The sequence below is a fragment of the Sturnira hondurensis genome, unplaced genomic scaffold (assembly GCF_014824575.4).
Source record: "Sturnira hondurensis isolate 20B ecotype Veracruz unplaced genomic scaffold, ASM1482457v3 Scaffold0016617, whole genome shotgun sequence".
Lineage (NCBI taxonomy): Eukaryota > Metazoa > Chordata > Mammalia > Chiroptera > Phyllostomidae > Sturnira > Sturnira hondurensis.
Window position 1 is genome coordinate 106684 of NW_028089248.1, and position 18458 is coordinate 125141.

The 18458-nt window shown below is 44.5% G+C and overlaps 1 protein-coding gene across 2 annotated transcripts in view; it reads right to left on the bottom strand.

Moving 5' to 3' along the window:
• The window catches only part of LPCAT2 (lysophosphatidylcholine acyltransferase 2), a 56982-nt gene extending 40354 nt beyond the window's left edge, over window positions 1-16628 (bottom strand). Inside the window, exons 1-5 of one of the 2 annotated variants that reach the window (XM_037066294.1) lie at window positions 16316-16621; window positions 7257-7396; window positions 4363-4580; window positions 2920-3032; window positions 979-1039 (exon numbers count right to left, since the gene is read on the bottom strand). In XM_037066294.1, the coding sequence (XP_036922189.1) occupies window positions 979-1039; window positions 2920-3032; window positions 4363-4580; window positions 7257-7396; window positions 16316-16486 (703 nt within the window). In that variant the 5' untranslated portion in view covers window positions 16487-16621. Of the gene's footprint in view, window positions 1-978; window positions 1040-2919; window positions 3033-4362; window positions 4581-7256; window positions 7397-16315 lie in introns of both variants that reach the window. The other variant, XM_037066295.1, reaches the window with a different exon arrangement.
• Window positions 16629-18458: the final 1830 nt, after the last annotated feature.

Genomic DNA, 18458 nt, shown 5'->3' on the forward strand with positions numbered 1-18458 from the left:
AAAAAATGACACACCTACGATGAATGCTTTAAGAGTACACACTTAAAAAGTTAGTTGCTAAATGTTGATAAACCCCAGTGTTTACCAAAGTGAGAGATTTTGAAAATTCAGAATTAGGAAAGCAGCCCTGGCTGGTGTAGCTCAGTGGATTGAGTGCGGGCCTGCGAACCACAAGATCGCGGTTCAATTCCCAGTCAGGGCACATGCCTGGGTTGCAGGCCAGTTCCCAGCAGGGAATGCATGAGAGGCAACCATACATTGATATTTCTCTCCTTCTCTCCTTCCCTTCCCCTCTAAAGATAAATAAACAAAATCTTTAAAAGTAAAAAAAAAAGAATTAGATAAGCAAAATACAAAATGTTGTGCCCCAACTCAGTTAAAATATTCACTCATTTACATCTCCATTTGTTTCCGTTTTCCGAATACCTATTATTCAAAGGGAATTTTTTTCAAGGTAATGACAAAGAGAAAACAAGAAAATCTGGACGAAACCAAGGGCTTGAAGAAAGAACGACCAGTTACGGGAAGTGAGTTCTAACTTTGGCTTTGAGTGTTCTTAGCAGCTGGTACAGAAACAATTTAAAGTATAACCAACTGTGCCATAAAGTTACACAGTACTGGGAAACGCACGACTTGACAACCTTTAAAAAAGGAAGTGAACCTTGGAAGGCATTGTCGCGATCAAGGACACAGGGTTCCCACTCAATGTCTGTGATAGAAGCCTTGGAGAAAAACACCCGCCAGGGCTTCTGCTCACACACACACACTCACTCACACACTCTCCAGAGGAGACGGGGCCATGACCCCGAAAGAGAAAGGAAGGAAGTGGGCTCTGCGGCTTCACAACATTAAAAAACTTTTTCTCGGAAGAGAAGAAACACTCAGCAAATCAACGAGTTACTTTGTGTGTTACTATCAACTCATTCGAGAAATCTTTCCCCACTGCTTTGTCAGAATACATAATTTAATTGATCTCACCTGGTTTAAAAGTAATCAAACAGGAGCGATTAGTACAAGTGCCTTCTGGGAAAACTAGTATCTTGGGAGAAAAGGAATAGATTTAATATTTCAGTCTAATGAATAGACCAGCTCACTATTCATTTTCTTATCACTTACCCAACGAAGCTGAACTCAAGGGCTAACCCTTGATTCCAGCGGAAGCTACAATCAGACGATGGGCTTTTGGTTTTCTGCTAAAAGAAGCATAGCCTGGCCATTAAGATAATTAGGAAACAGGTGAAAGCTTTGACTAGAGTATCCACTTAGCAAATGTTTCTTGATGATACTTGGGATCTGCACAGACTTAGAAGAAGATGTGGACCTAAGTCACGGTCAAGTGTACCTTTAGGCCATATTACATTCTTTCCGCTGATGCTGTACATCCTTAACGAAGCCATTTCCTGCCTCCCCGTTTCAGTCCTCCCGTTAAATGATACTCACTCCCAACAGCACGCGTGGAGGGAAGGCGGCTTACACTCTGTGGCGTGCTCACTTGAATTAGTTGACATAGGAAACACAATGTAGTATCTTTTTGAGGAAGTATTTCTAGCTCTTAACGTACTTCCTCCTGTCTTCCATGTGAAGACGGGGCAGTCGTCCACTTCCCCTTAGCTGAATAAAACAGCTCGATTCTCTGAAGTGTTTAGAATTCAGCCATGAGTAAACTCCCAAGTACACTACACAACACACAACAGAAAATGCCTGCTCCTCCCCCAGCAGTGGGTAGTATGTATTTTATAGTAATCAGAGAGGGAAACAGCCTTAGGTTTAACTGCCACCACACAAGGTTATTTGTAAAATTAAAATTAGGCATAGGTGCTGTTCTAAGACCTCCAGTTTAAAAAAAACACATCGGTTTCCTATGATACTGGGATCTGATATCAAACACGAGTCATTCAGTGGCCATTCTACAGCCACGCTGTTAACAATGAATCACAAAGTCTCAGAGTGGGAGTGGGCATTAAGTCATCCAGCATTTCTGAGGCTGGGGTTCTTTCTACGACATCCCCTTCAAGGGCTGGCTCAGCCAGTGCTTAAGGATTCCGGGGCAGGATTCCCCATCGAACGATTCTACCTCTGGACAGAAAGTTCCTTGAGCACATGAGCTGAAATCTGCCTACGTGGCAACTTCTACCTACCAGACCTAGATACAGTTTTCGAATCCAAAGCGAAAATGGAAGCTTTATGCCCAATGCCATTTCTTCCTAGTCACTTTTTAAACCCTTCCGCACACGCCTTGGCTTCTACAGCCTCCTGGCTGGTCACAGACTCTGGGCACTCCCCGCTACACATCCTCACGGATGGCCAGGTCACTGCAGGGCCCTTAGCTCTGCCAGCCATCGCTGGCTTTCCCCCGGGTGAAGGCAGAGATGTACTTCTCAGTATCACCCATGGGGCTTTCTTCATCCCATCAATGTTGCCCCTCCCTCACCTTCAAGAGGCACTTGTCCCAGGGGACAGGGGTGCTGAGACGGTCAAGTTTGAAATGGTCTACAGGGGACTCTGATAGGCCCTCTGGAACTGAAAAGCACTATGGCAATATACTTCAGATAAGGGTAAAGACCTTAATTACATTTTTAGTAAACCCGTCCTAGGGCTGAATACGACTGAGCAATGGCATCTCATCTTTTTCAAGGTAAATTAACTGGAGAGGCAGGGAGTTACTTTTTAGAACCCAGAGTAAAAACTGGTTCAAAGAGTTTGGAGGATTAAACAAGAAGGATACTTTTTAGTCCGTGGGGCATCTCACGGGGAAGAGGACTTCTTAAGGCTCACTCACTTCCTCCGCTTTTACTGCATCAAGATGCCTAGCATGGGCGTCCCCAAGGTACCGCTGTCTGTGGGTCCAAACGAGCGTGTTTACAAATACACCATAAATAGACTCTCAGTGGGTCTCCGTCCACATCTGTTGTGTTTTACCTGGGGCCATTCCCCTCCTGAGGTGGCTCGCCTGATTATTTCATTTATTGTGTTTTTCCTCGAATCCGGGTCCACACGGGACACCAACACCGGCTGCAGCGCCCGTAAGAGTCCTTTAAAACAAAACAAATCCACAGTCGAGTCTTTTTTTGGGGGGGGGGGCTAAAGCTACCAAAATAGTAACACTGACTCAATCATGAAACAAATTTTGTGGAAATTAAAATGACTGCAAATGAAAAGTAAAAATAAAAATAAACAACTTTAAAAATATCCTTTAATTCAATGTTTATTAGAACGTAGTTTCTGGTGTCTAAAAGAGTGGTGGATATTTATCCCTGAAAAAACAGTTCATTGATTTAACAGAAATTAGCAGCAGGAATATGAAAAAAAAAAAAGGAAATGCAATTTACTCCCGAAAGACCTTCCTCAACTGACACGAAAACTTGGCAACGTGCTACAAGGTCATCTGATTTTACTTCAGGGACACCCTGAAAACTGACTCTGTGACCTCATGGCACACAGGAGTCAGCAGCTTTATTACTCATTTTGGTAGCATTGTCAGCAGAACGGTTTTCTAAATACATAACTCCCCGGCACGTGCAAAAGAAAACTCAGTTTACCAAAAGCCACTGCTACGCAATTTGTCAGGAAAACGCCTTATTACATAAAGCAGGAGTTACATGCAGCAAGCGTCTTCCCGAGCTGAACGACAGAGCTCCGAGAGTCACTGTGATTTCCGCAGAGCACCAAGGCGACATTGGGCCACCTTCACTCTCTCTCTCTCTCTCTCTCATATCATCTGACGCTTGCATAGGCCTTGAAACAACAGGGGAAAGTTACTGGGAGACGAAAGCCCCAGGGATCACCACGCATCCAGTGGGAAAAGCACTTCGTTTGCTCTGTTATTTTTTTATGGCAGGAAGCACTTATTATTCCACGCCCTAATTTTCAAAGAGTTCTATGTTGGTCCCTCCAGTTATATGTTGGAGATTTGGGGGGAATGAAGAAAAGAGTGTGGAGACAAAACATAGTGTGCGCATCAGCCTACTGCCTTGAAGAGAAATTCATGAAACAGCACGCACGGTGTTTCCACAGATTTTTTGCTTCAATTCTCTCTCCCTGCCCCTCTCTAAAAAAACATCAGGCGTACTTGGTATTTGAAAAACTGGTCTTTCATATGTACGAACAGAAAGAGATGATGGTACAGTGATAAAAATAAGATTTTAAAAGATATACATGGGTGCATATATAGGGAAGCCTAATCTTTTTTTTTTCATCACGTCATCTTTCCGACATAGTACCTCCTTAAACGAAAGTATGGATGTTTGAAATTTTTCATCATTTTAAAGTTCCTTAAATGTGCACCAATAAACTAAACACGACGTTTTAGGTGTGAGGCGTGCGCACGAGACGTTTTATCTGCGTTACCTTCCAAGTACTTACTGCCAATCAGAGGGACTTGCACGTTCTCACTCCGGGAAACCATGGACGGCAGCCCCGCTACGACACAGGCGACCCCGTCGAAGAAGGTCGAATGGGGGGCCACCACAAAGATGGGGGCTTCCACAGGACTGGCGATCTTCCCTTTCACAGTCACCGAAAACCCCATCGAAAAGAACAGGGCACGACCCAGAAACTTCAAAACTGGGTGAGCGATTTCCCTTCGAAGACACAGACAGAAAAGGCAGGGTTAGCTTTGCTCACGGCGGCCGACACTGGGCTTTACTTGAAAACACCACGCGAAAACCAGAACGTATCAGAGCACTCCATTTGAAAATATGTGCTGAGAAGAACGGTTCACACTTCCACGGGGCACTCACGAGCTGCCAGGCACTATTCTAAGTACGCTGCATATACTAATTTCTTTAATCCTTAGCCCAATTTTATAAAATACGTATTATTTATTATTGCTCCCATTTTACAGGTGGGAGAACTGAGGCACGGGGAGGTAATTTGACCAAGGACACGTGGCTCCATTCTTCTGGGACCCTCAAGTGAAAAGAATGAATTTTCGACACACGTCCCTTTGAGAAGTCCCCATCGGTACTGCCCTTCAAAGCATCCACCTTGGGGACCTGCATTTGTGTCAGGAAGATGCTCCCCTCTCCCCAAACACTTTCAGAATTCTCTGCTGAAGCTGTCCTCAGAGTGATTTTAAGAATGATCTTTCACAACTCAACCTTCTAAGACGTCATCAAAAATCTTAAGAAAATCCACTCTCTCACTTCCCTGGAACAGAAGTGCTCTTGAAACAATTCCAGAAATTGAATTGCTTCCTTTTCCAACATCATCTGTCACTAAAGATTAATTCATTCATCCCGCTGTGTCAGGAACTGTGCTGGACACGCAAGACGAGTAAGGCCCAGTCTCTGTCCTCGACAAGCTCAAATGAGTAGGGACATAGACATGTATTCCTGGAAATGCAAAGGCAGGCTACACATCTCAAGATGCGAATGAGCACATCTCAGGATGCAAATGAGCACATCTCAGGATGAAAATGAGAATGCAGCTTTTCATGAAACACAAAAAGTACTGTGCATATTCTGTACTCAGACAACAGATGAGAGCTTTAAAAAAAATGGACTTCCTATCTAGTTTTCTCAACCATCTTGGGATATTACGGTGAGGGACTATTAAGCAACAAGCTACTGAGGAAGTTAGTCTGGCTTTTATTTCACAGCGAGGAGAAGTGAGACGCAGGAAGACCAAGTACCAATTCAGGAGAGCACCGAGAAATGACTGTGTCTCTACCGCTTCTTGTCCTTTCGTTTTGAGTTAAGCTCTCTATAAGCTCACCCTTTCGTGATTTCTGATTTACAGAGATGTAGCTTCTGACAACTATGATCCAAAGTATCTCATATCCAAAGTCGTGACACACTTCTACTTAAAATGTTTTTTTAAAAACTGGCTAAAAGTCTGGGGCTGCCTAGTAACTCCCATGTTACCTGTTTGAGGGGAGATAGAGCTATGGGCTTAATTAACAAAAGTAGAACTTTCTTTTCCAACACATACTTGACCTGTTTTCTGGATAGTTAGGCTACTCTTTCCATCATCACAGGTTCCCATAAGCCGTGAGCATAGCAACCAAGGAAATGATTGAGAGGGACCAGTGAGTGACGAAACGTACAATATGTTTTCAGTGACTACAACCGCGGGTTCTGAAACAAAGGGGTGTGATTCACAAGGATGGACGGGAGACTTACCGCTCCCAAGGCACTGCCAGCCATGGAGCTGGTTCCGGTTCCAGCCAACCCTGTGTTCACACTGATGTCTGTTCACCGGAACATGACTTGAACGGCAAATTGCGCAGTTCTTAAAAAGTCTCTACAACGACGTTCCTCAGAATTTGTGGAGGACACATTCTCATTTGTGGTTTAGATGAAAGGAACAGACCTCTGCACGCCGCAAAGAAAAATGTGCACACCACCCGCCCCTCGAGAGTTTAACAGTGCCCTGAACCCATCGATGGGTTTCCGTGACATCCAAGGAGGGCACACAAGCAGCCTTCACTTTCAGGACATAGTAGGCATGACAAGTGGGTTCTGCCTGGTGGGAATGAACTTCAACTAGCAACTGTAATTCATCACCCGTCCATTCTCTAATGCCATGCCAATGACACAATGCTTGCAAAGCAGCTCAGGGGGCCTCAGTGCTAATGTTTCATAAAGCGAGGCTCTACTGATGAATAGTTAAGTTGTTGTTAATAATAATAACTAAAGCAGTGAATAAATATACTGTGACTGATCCACTCAATTATATCAGTCAAAGTATGTAGTTAGGAGAGAGGAAAAAAAACTGAGAAAAAGAAAAAAAGCCAGTTATTTTTCAGCTTTAGTGCTTTAGCTATACTAGCTGGGTCTTTGAAAACCAGGGACCTATCACTTTTTGGCAATAACTCAGAAAACAAAATATTTTAATATTAGGCCCTGGCTGGTGTAGCTCAGTGTATTGAGCGTGGACCTGTGAACCAAAGGATCGCAGTTCGGTTCCCAGTCAGGGCACATGCCTGGGTTGCAGGCCAGTTCCCAGCAGGGGACGCATGAAGAGGCAACCATACATCAATATTTCTCTCCCTCTCTCCTTCCCTTCCCCTCTAAAGATAAATAAATAAAATCTTAAGAAAATATTTTAATATTAGGAAGTGGCAACTTCAACAGAAGACTATCTGTTCTTGGGCAGTAATTTGTACATATGATAAAGTAAGAACAGTGTCATCCGAGAAACAAAAGTCACTAAAATTGAGTAGATAGCCGTTAGATGACTCTACTGATGACTAAACTATGATAAACTCTTCTTTATCTTGATTTACCTAGTGTTCCAACATAACTATTTCTTACCTCTTCCAACCAGTGACTGGATGGGTCGGCTTTTCAGGACGGCCCACTGTTGAAAGTGCAGCGAACAGCCATGCCAGTAATAAAACTAATGCAAGGAATAAGCCACGGATGGGGAGCAGGAGAATTCCAAGGAAGAAAATCTGAAAGTCCAAGTTGGTAAAAATAAGTGGCCGGATCAGTATAAAAGGTCACTAGCAATGTATACGAATTTCAGCCATGGCCAACATCTGGTGTGGATAGCCTTTTAAAAATATCAATTTGATTAAGACATCGTTTACATAAAAGAAATGCACCTATTGTAAGTGTAGGGATTATGAGTTTTCCTAATGTATATTGCTACACAAACACTATGATGATCAACCTACGGAACATTCCCGTCACCCCCAAAAGGCCCCCGTGCCTCTCAGCAGCCCAGACGCCCTCCCCCCCACCACTCTTGGCCACCACGGAGCCAGACGTTCTTTCCCCATCCTTTTGCCTGATCTAGACCGTCCTACAAGCGAAACCACAGAGGATGCACTTTTATGCACTTTCACTTCATATTCTTGAGATTCAACTGTGCTGACCTGTGCATGAGTAGCGTAGTCTTTTTCATTGTAGCGGATGATTCCATTACACGATAAAAATACACGAGCATCCTAATTCAGTTACCCCTTCGTCTGTTCACAGGCAGTTGGCTATTATGACTATAGCTCCCAAGAACATTAATGTTCAAGTCTCTGTGTGAACACATGTTTTCATTTCCTTGAGAGTGAAATTATTGGGCCAGGGTATGCTTAAGCTTGTAAGATACTGCCCAGCTGATCTCCAAGGTTGTGGTTGTACCATTTTACATCTCCACTGTAAGTATGGAGACGAAGTATGAAAGCGCTTATCGCTGTACATTCTCACCCATATTTGATGTGGTCAGCTTTTGCAGCCATTCAAGCAGGTGAGAAATGCTATCTCATTGAGGTCTTAACTCAAATGCTTCCTTGATACACAATGATGCTGAGCACATTTTGCAGGTGTTTCTTGGTTATTCCTTTGACTTCTTATTTTAAGTGTTTTTTCAAATGTGTGGCCCATTTCATTGGGTTGTTAGTCTTAGTATACCAACTTGTAGGACTTCTTCATATGTTATATATAAAAGGTCTTTGTCCTCCTGGCTGGTGTAGCCCAGTGGATTGAGTGCGGGCCTGTGAACCAGAGGATTGCAGTTTGGTTCCTAGTCAGGGCACATGCCTGGGTTGCAGGCCAGTTCCCAGCAGGGGATCCACGAGAGGCAACCATACATTGATATTTCTCTCCCTCTCTCCTTCCCTTCCCCTCTAAAGATAAATAAATAAAATCTTAAAAAATAAAAAATGAAAATAAATAAAAGGCCTTTGTCAACATACGTATTGAAAATATTTTCTCCCATTCCATGGCTTGCCTTTTCAATTTCTTTTTAAAAAAATATACTTTATTGATTATGCTATTACAGTTGTCCCATTTCTCCCCCTTTATTCCCCTCATCCCTGCATACCCCCTCCCACCCACATTCCTTCCCTTTAGTTCATGTCCATGGGTCGTATATATAAATTCTTTGGCTTCTCCATTTCCCATACTATTCTTAACCTCCCCCTGTCTATTTTCTACCTACCATTTATGCTACTTATTCTCTGTACCTTCCCCTCTCTCTCCCCCTCCCCACTGATAACCCTCCATGTGATCTCCATTTCTGTGATTCTGTTCCTATTCTAGTTGTTTGCTTAATTTGCTTTTGTTTTTGTTTTAGGTTCGGTTGTTAATAGCTGTGAGTTTGCTGTCGTTTTACTGTTCATATTTTAATCTTCTTTTTCTTAGATAAGACCCTTTAACATTTCATACATATAATAAGGGCTGAGTGATGGGCTGATGATGAACCCCTTCAACTTGACCTTATCTGAGAAGCAGTTTATCTGCTCTTCCATTCTAAATGATAGCTTCACTGGATAAAGTAGTCTTGCATGTAGGTCCTTGCCTTTAATGTCTTCAAATACTTCTTTCCAGTCCCTTCTTGCCTGCAAGGTTTCTTTCGAAAAATCAGCTGACAGTCTTATGGGCAACCCTTTGTAGGTAACTGTCTCCTTTTCTCTTGCTGCTTTTAAGATTCTCTCCTTATCTTTAATCGTGGGTAGTATAATTATGATGTGCCTTGATGTGTTTCTCCTTGGGTCCAACTTCTTTGGGACTCTGTAAGCTTCCTAGACTTCCTGGAAGTCTATTTCTTTTGCCGTATTGGGGAAGTTCTCTTTCATTATGTTTTCAAGTAAGTTTTCAATTTCTTGCTCTTCCTCTTCTCCTTCTGGCACCCCTATGATTCGGATGTTGGAACATTTAAAGGTGTCCTGGAGGTTCCTAAGCCTCTCCTCACTTTTTTGAATTCGTGTTTCTTCATTCTGTTCTGGTTGAATGTTTCTTTCTTCCTTCTGCTCCAAACCCTTGATCTGAGTCCTGGTTTCCTTCCTGTCACTGTTGGTTCCCTGTAGATTTTTCTTTATTTCACATAATGCAACCTTCATTGCTGCCTGGGTCTTTTTTATACTGTGGAAGTAACCAGTGAGTTCCTGGAGCATCCTGATAACCAATATTTTGAACTGTGTTTCCGATAGGTTGGCTATCTCTTCATCACTTAGTTGCATTTTTTCTGGAGCTTTGAACTGTTCTTTCATTTGGGTCATTTTTTTATTTTTTGTCTCGGTGCACCTTTTACGTATAAGGGGTGGAGCCTTAGGTGTTCACCAGGGCGGGGCACAACCCACGTCACTAGGTTTTGATGTCGCTGTGTGGGGGACGGCCAGAGAGGATCAGTGAGGCTTGCTCCGCTCTCTGCCAGTTTTCAGTCACTTCCCCTGCTACCCACAAGCAAATTGGGCCCTTCTGGTGCTGATTCCTGGGTGGGTGGGCTTGTGTATGTTCTAGAACCCTATGGGTCTCTCCAACAAACTCTCCTGTGAGGCTGGAAGTTTCTCCTGCTGCCCCCTCGCAACCCCTGCAGGTGTTTTCAGTCAGAGGTTTGAGGCTTTGTTTCCGGTGCTGGAGCCCTAGGTTGTGCGGTCTGTTTCTCTCCTCAGTTGTTCCTCCCAGTTTATCTGCATATGAATGTAGGACCTCCTGGTCTGCAAGCTACCACCTCACCTGGTATACCAGCCACCACCTTGCCCGGAGTCCTCTCCGCCCGGCTGCCTGTCTCCGCCCCTCCTTCTGGTCTGAGTAAGTGTTTCTACTTTAATTCCTTGGTTGTTAGACTTACATACAGTTCAATTTACTGTCAGGTCTGGTTGTTTTTGGTTTTAAAATTTATTGTTGTCCTGCTTTTGGTTGTGCGAGGAAGCACAGTGTGTCTATGTTCGCCACCATCTTGGCCAGAAGTCTCAATTTGTTAATGGTAGCTTTTGATGAGAAAAATTGTAATTCTGCTGAAAACGAATTCTTTTATTTTATTTTTATTCTTTTCTGTGTCCTTTCTAAGAAATCTTTAGACTTCAAGGTTATGAAGGTATTTTCTTTTTTCTTCTTTTTCTAGAAGCTGTGTGGTTTTAGCTTTCATGTTTTAGCCTATGTCCATCTAAAATGATTTTTCTGCATTCAGTGTGCGGTAGGAATCAAGGTTCATTTTTATCCATAGATTTACCTAGTGTTCCAACACCATTTGTTAAAAAGACTTCACATTCCCCAGTGAGTTTTCTTGGCAAGTTTGTCAAAAAGCAATTGAACATGTACGTGTGGGTTTTCTATTCTGTTCCATTGATCTATCTATTCATCTATCCTGGTCGGTTTCCCACTCTCTTCATTGCTATAGCTTTGTGGCAACTAAGTCTTAAAATCAGGAGTCTCCAACTTCTTCAAACTGTTCTTGGGCCAGTCTAGATCCTTTGCATTTCCACATACATTTCAGAATGAGTTTGTCAGTTTCCACACAAACAAAAAAACGTGTTGAAATTTTTATCGGGATTGATCGGGGCCCTTCACTAGACTGAGAGAGGTCCCTTTTATTCCTATTTTACTGAGAATCTTCTCAAACATCAGTAGTTGCTGAACTTTGTCAAGCAAGTTAACAAAATTTCTGCTTCTATTGAAATGATCATATGGTTTTTTCCCCATATGTTCCGCTAATATGATGAACTGCATTGAAATATACATTTTTTGTAGGTTAAACCAACCTTGCATTCCTGGAATAAACCAAAGTTAGAAGGATATATTTCCTTTTCCACATATTGCTGTATTTCACCTGCTGATATTTTGTTGAGAATTCTTACATCTATGATCATGAAGGAAATTGGTCTATAATTTTCTCTTCTTAAGACATCTTTTTCAGACTTTGAAACAACGCCAGCCACATGTTTTTATCTATTGTATCTTCATTTTCTTTTATCTCGAAGTACTTCCTAGCTCCTCTTACGATTTCTCCTTTGAGCCACTGATTATTTAGAAACGTGTAACATAATCTCCACACATTTGTGAATTTCTCAAGTTTTCTTGTTATGGATTTCTAATTTCTAATTCCAACCCATTGTGGTTACAAAACAATGTCTTATTATAATCCTTTTATACTCAGACTTGTTTTACGACCTATTATAATTGTCTATCTTGGAAAACGTTCCATAGGTACTTAAGAAAAACGTGTTTTCTGCTGTTGTTGGGCAGAGTATATATGTATGTACTTATTTATGTATGTATGTATGTATGTTAGGTATGGATGATTACAGTGTTGTTCAGGTCTTCTGCTTCCTTGCTGACATTCCGTTTCACTTCTCTACCATTACTGCAAGTGGGGAATTGAAGTCCCTAACTTCGTTTGCTGGATTGTTTATTTTTCCCTTCAATCTATCAGTGTGGCTTTGTGCATTTAGGGTTCTGTTGTTAGATGCATATATGGCTATAATTGCTATATCTTCTTGATGCGTCAACCCTTTCTCATTAAAAAACATTCTTTTATTTCTAGTTTTCTGCCTTCAAGTCTATCTAATATATATTTTTTAATTTATTTATTTGCCTTTAGAGGGGAAGGGGAGAGGGAGAGAAACATCAATGTATGGTTGCCTCTGGTGTGTCCCCTCCTGGGAGTTGGCCTGCAGGGAACCGGCCTGCAACCCAGGAATATGCCCTGACTGGGAATTGAACTGCGATCCTCTGGTTCGCAGGCCTGTGCTCAATCCACTGAGCTACACCAGCCAGGGCTCAAGTCTATCTAATATTAATGTAGTTCCTCCAGTTATCCATTGGCTACTGTTTCCACAGTATATCTTTTTTGTCCTTTTACTTTCAACCTCTTTGGGTCTTTGTATTGAAAGTGTCTTTTTGAACAGCGTATAGTTATAAGCTTTTTCTTGTAAGCTTTTTGGTTAACTTAGTGTTTGCCCCAATCGTTCTTTACTGCCTCAGGCTGCTGTGCTATTAAGCAATGGCTCTGATCGTTTCTGACAAACACCCCCAGAGAAAAGACTGCAGTGGGTCGGCTCCAAAGCAGGTCAAATACAGACAGTCTGGCAAGAAATGACCAAGAAATAATCTTTAATGTAAGAAATAACCATGGCATAGACCCCGAAGGTACAGTTGAGATGAGGTTATAGCATATTCATGTGATATGTACTAACTTTCAAAATGAGCAGCTAAGATAAATTATAACTGAGTGAGTTGTCAAATACCGGGCAACTTTACATTTTTTTTCTGTGCCACTTCCAGGTTGGCAACAAGCAATAATACTTAATAGTAAGCCATTTTTTAGTAACTCTGACAAATTAGGAGGCTTCTCCATCATATTTCTGGTTGGTAGTGTGTCGTCTCTGTAGGAGACATTCTTTGAGCACTCACTCTATCAGGGTTATCCTCGTCTCTGGATTGTCTTCATTGCACTCACTAGAACATGAAATTAACATGTTTTTTGTACTTGTTGGTTTTTCTCAGTGAAATGTAAGCTTTAGAGAGGCAGCATCCTTATTTCTCCTGTTCACTGCTGTATCTCCAGAGAACTACATCGTGCCTCGCATGCTGTAGACATTCAACGAATATCTTTGTACCATAAATGATCCCACTGTTACTACTAAACACTTATTTTCATGCTATAGTCTACTGAGGAAATGAGAGCTGGGCTACTTTTCTCCAAGCCACTAAGTAACAGGCCCTTAAATAGCCAAAAAGAGGAAGGACAAAGCTCAGCCCTGTTACGAGATGCAAAAGTGATAACAGTCTTTGAGACATTGATCATCATTCAAGATTAAATTTGAATTCAAGTTAAATTGAGTCTGAATCAATCTATTAAGTTATACCTAAAGTATATGCATCTTTTAAACTGGAAAATATAGCCAACATTATTTTTCAATTATGTCTATTTAATCTTCCCTATACCTACACCATTCAAGCCATTAAAACTTATTTAGTATCTCTGGTTTACATGAATTTCTAATTTTTAAAAAATACCCAGACTGTATTCCATTCCATTCAATACACGTAGTAAATTTTAAGTACTATGTTAAAAATATAGACAACAAAGAGCATAAGAAAACTATCAATATTAAGATCAGCAAACAGGCCCTGGCTAGTGTGGCTCAGTGCATTGGGCATGGTCCCGCAAACTGAAAGATCACGGGTACAGTTTCTGGTCAGAGCACACGCCAGGTTGCAGGTTTGGTTCTGGTCCAGGCGTGTGCAAGAGGCAACGGACCCATGCCTCTCTCTCAGGTCCATGTTTCTCTCCCTCCCTTCTCCCCTCTCTAAAATAAATTTTAAGAAAAAATAATTTTGAAAACGATCAGTCAACAATGCCAGATTCTTTCACACATTACCTCACTTAATTTTTAACCCTCCTTTGATGTACTGCTATTCCCATTTAATAGATGAGAAAAGTGGAGTTTGGAGTCATTAAGTGACACAGTCACACAATGAATAGACAGCGGGGCCTGAGATGTTTTCTGATGGAGACAAGGATCTTTCCATTCTGACATTAGCTCTTGTAGAGTCTCTTTGAAGAGCACCCTAAATGGAACAGGCCACGTTATTAAAAGAAAAAGTTAATAATTGACTCTAGGTACAATATAAATTCTTTGATCCTCTTTCAAAAATACAAGGCCAAATATATGGACATACTTTCCTTTAAGTATGAATAATTTGGCTAAAATTAATCTTGAATGATATAGTCAATGTACTCAGAAGTATTTCTAAAATTTAAGATACAAAGGGGACATCTACCTATTTACAGACTTGAAGACCTAAGCTTTACACATTTTGTTTCTTTGCAAAGAGCTATTGCTACATTATCTTCCTCTTCCTCTCTCACACCCTTCTTCCAGCAGACACCCGTCTAGCATTGCCGTCACCACCACCCACACTGCACAGACCAGCACACAACCTGCACCCACTGCAGAGGGCCACAGCCTCAGTGCACACACGTAGGTTGTGCAAAAATGACACTATTTCAAATCCCAAGTACAGAAACTTGTGATCTGGACAAGAAACCATCAAAAACCACTTTTTTTTTTCCCTACAGACCACACCGGACATAGTCTATCTTGTTCTTTGATCGCTAACTTCTCCAAAGAGGAAGTCCAAAGAGTGAGCGGGACTGCTAATGGTAAAAGCAGTGCTTAACAAGAAAAAGGAAAGGAAACTTCCTTTTCGAATGCAGCCATTGAACAGTGGGAGAGCCAGGGCTACCTCTCGTTCTTGAATCTACAAGCGTTTGGTTGAAGACTGATTTAAGACCAAAAACCTCTTAAAATACCTTACGCTCAACCCCATTGTCCCTTTTCCTAGATTCTGATGTCATCCCCTTGACGCTCCTGCCCAGCTAGATCATCCCAGGGCCTCCTCACTCGTTCTAACTCCAGACCTGGGGTGGGGGTGGGGGTGGCAGGGGGCGGGGGCGGGGAGAAGAAAGAAAATGAAAAGAAAGAAGAAAAAGGGACTTACACCCTCTCTCCTGTCGTAGGCTGGCCCCCTGCTACATTCTCACGAACTCAATTTTTCATTTCCCCTTCTCAGCATGCAACGGATGTCTCCTTTCAGACCCACATGCGCCTGCACCTTCTCTTCTCACACACCCCTCAGACCACCCTCCAAGGGCCCTCCGTCCCCGGACCCACGTGGCTGCCCCTTGCAGACTCATGGCCCCTGCACAAGCCCTCCTCTCTCTTTCTTTCTTTGCTTTCCAGACTCGCGCCTCCCCACCCCCCCAGGTGCTTCCCGTGTCACACCTAGGGCACCCTCAGACCGTCTCACCTTTCTCCCCCCCACCCCGGACCTGCCTCCTCCCTCTGACCCACGCCCATCACCTGGATNACCTCTTAAAATACCTTACGCTCAACCCCATTGTCCCTTTTCCTAGATTCTGATGTCATCCCCTTGACGCTCCTGCCCAGCTAGATCATCCCAGGGCCTCCTCACTCGTTCTAACTCCAGACCTGGGGTGGGGGTGGGGGTGGCAGGGGGCGGGGGCGGGGAGAAGAAAGAAAATGAAAAGAAAGAAGAAAAAGGGACTTACACCCTCTCTCCTGTCGTAGGCTGGCCCCCTGCTACATTCTCACGAACTCAATTTTTCATTTCCCCTTCTCAACATGCAACGGATGTCTCCTTTCAGACCCACATGTGCCTGCACCTTCTCTTCTCACACACCCCTCAGACCACCCTCCAAGGGTCCTCCGTCCCCGGACCCACGTGGCTGCCCCTTGCAGACTCATGGCCCCTGCACAAGCCCTCCTCTCTCTTTCTTTCTTTGCTTTCCAGACTCGCGCCTCCCCACCCCCCCAGGTGCTTCCCGTGTCACACCTAGGGCACCCTCAGACCGTCTCACCTTTCTCCCCCCCACCCCGGACCTGCCTCCTCCCTCTGACCCACGCCCATCACCTGGATCTTCCCTCTCTGACGCACGCCCCTCGCCTGGGCGCACCTCCTTTCTCTGACCCACGCCCATCACCTGGATCTTCCCTCTCTGGAGCACGCCCCCTCTCCTGGATGCACCTCCTTTCTCTGACCCACGCCCCTCACCTGGTTGCACCTCCTCTCTCTGACCCACGCCCCTCACCTGGATCTTTCTCTGCTTTCTGACCCACACCCCTCACCTGGATGCGTCTCGCCGCGCTCAACCGTGTCTGCTGCACGAAGGGGTTGGGCACGGGTGGCGGGAAGAAGGACGCTTGGCGGGGCACCATCGGTGGCCGCGGCCCCGCGATCCTGACGCCGGCGCCTGGCACCGTGGCCGCCACGGCCGCCGCCTCAGCGCACCGGTTCATGGCCGAGCCAGGCCTCTGACCCGACAGAAGAGACTCACGCGGACGCTGGGACCAGTCGAAGTCAAGGTTAAGTCCCAGCCGCACAGGAGTGCGAGCGCGGCTGAGCCTCTGCGCAGGCGCTTAAGTGACTGCACACCCTCGGGTCTCGCCCCGCCCCTCTGGTTCTGGTCGCCCCGCCCCTCTGCTTCTGAGCACGCCCAGGCATTGGCCCCACCTCCTGAGCGTTAGCCCCACCCTCTTAGGTATCTGGCTGTTCCCTCGGTGATAGCGCTCTGCCGTCTTGAAAGTGAATGCTTCTCCTTAGGACCAACGCACGCCAGTGACTGTTCAGGCAAAGTTCTCTGCTTCAGGGTCAGGCAGACCTGAACTTCCAATCGGTTTTACTGACTCTGTGATGTTGTCCAAATCACCATCTCCATGACCCTGCTGCCTCCTTCTGTAAAAGGAGAATCAACAGAACTTGAGATGGACAGAACCTAAATCCAGCTATGGGAGGGGAAACCTGGGATTGTACCATTGAGTTAATATACCCGAGCTGGGCTTTATTTCTGGAATACATTTTACTTTTGTTTACACCTGTCTGGGCTGGATGTTTCTCAGTTAGAACTGAGAGTCTTAGCTAAGAGGGAACTTTGATAGAGGGGTGGAATCTGCTTCACTGAAAACATGGCTGACACGGGGAATATTGAGCTACTGTTATTAGAAGGTAAAGACAAGTATTGACCTCTGCACTAGGTGAGAAACCTGGTCCCTCAAAGGGAAACGACTTAGCCTGTGGCCCAATTCCACCCTGAGAAAGGAAGTTCAAGGCCCTGCCTGAACCTAAATGGGTGGTCGTGGGGAGGGAAGGGCTTGCCCAGAACGTGAGACCCGCTGGTCAAGCCTTGGGTGGCTGAGAGTGAGAGGGAGGTGCTGAATCACTTATCCTCCCTGACCGATGGCTCACAGCGCACTGCAGAGGTGATGAGAACCTGAGTCTGGACTCAGGCACAGCTGCTCCTGGAAACTTACCCACCAGAGACCTGAGAATCTGCCCTACCAGATTAGGCATGTGGTCTTCGGCTACTCGCTTAACCTCTCTGAGCCTGTATTCTCATCCAGGAATGGTAAAAGATAAATTTCTTTCACCAGAGTTGTAGTAACAATTAAAGAAAAGAATGCATTGTGTTGTGGTCACATTTCTGGCATTGTTGTGGAGCAGGTGACCCTCCTGTGGAACGGAGAACAGCCACAATATAGGCTTCCCGGGCCTCAGGGGTCTTCATGTAGGGGCTGGCAGACCCTCGTGCCTCTCTAGCCTGACACCTGCACAGAAGGCTGTCTCTCCAGGCCCCTCAAGGATCTGAGCCATTGGGGGGCCACAGCAGGACAGAAGATGACTCCACACCCACCAATGTCACCTCCAGAGTCCTGTCCATTCCTCACCCCCTTCCCCACCAGCCCCACCATGAGAGGTCTGAAGCAATAGGCCATCCGTGCCAGAAGGGGCATCTGAAACACTCAGGCCTTAAATTACTTGTTTGGATCAGCTCGAGAATTTCTACAGAGGAAGAGATTAGGGCGAGCGCTCTGGGGAGAGGGAGGAGTAAGAAGCTTACCTGTTAAGAAAAGCTGTGTTTGGAAAGCAAGCCTACATCCCCTGCTGCCCCATGGCGCCCCCCCTCCCCCCCACTCCAGCTATGTTTTTACTTAGGGTGGCTTTTAGGGAAGGGGGAAGGTAATGCTGCTGATGAAGATTCTGGGCTGAGTGCCAAAGCTCCTCCTCTAGTTCATCTTTGACCTTGACTTAGGTCGTTACCAAATAGCTATGGTGCCCTGAGCAAACCACTTTTCTCTGGGCCTGTTTCCTCAGCAATAAAAATCGGGCTGATTTTTGCCACTCCCTCTTTCGGTTGCTGTAAAGGTTTAGTGAGACAAAGCACGTACAGGGCCTGGCCCTCTGCTCATGGCAGGAAATGCTGTTCATCAGCGC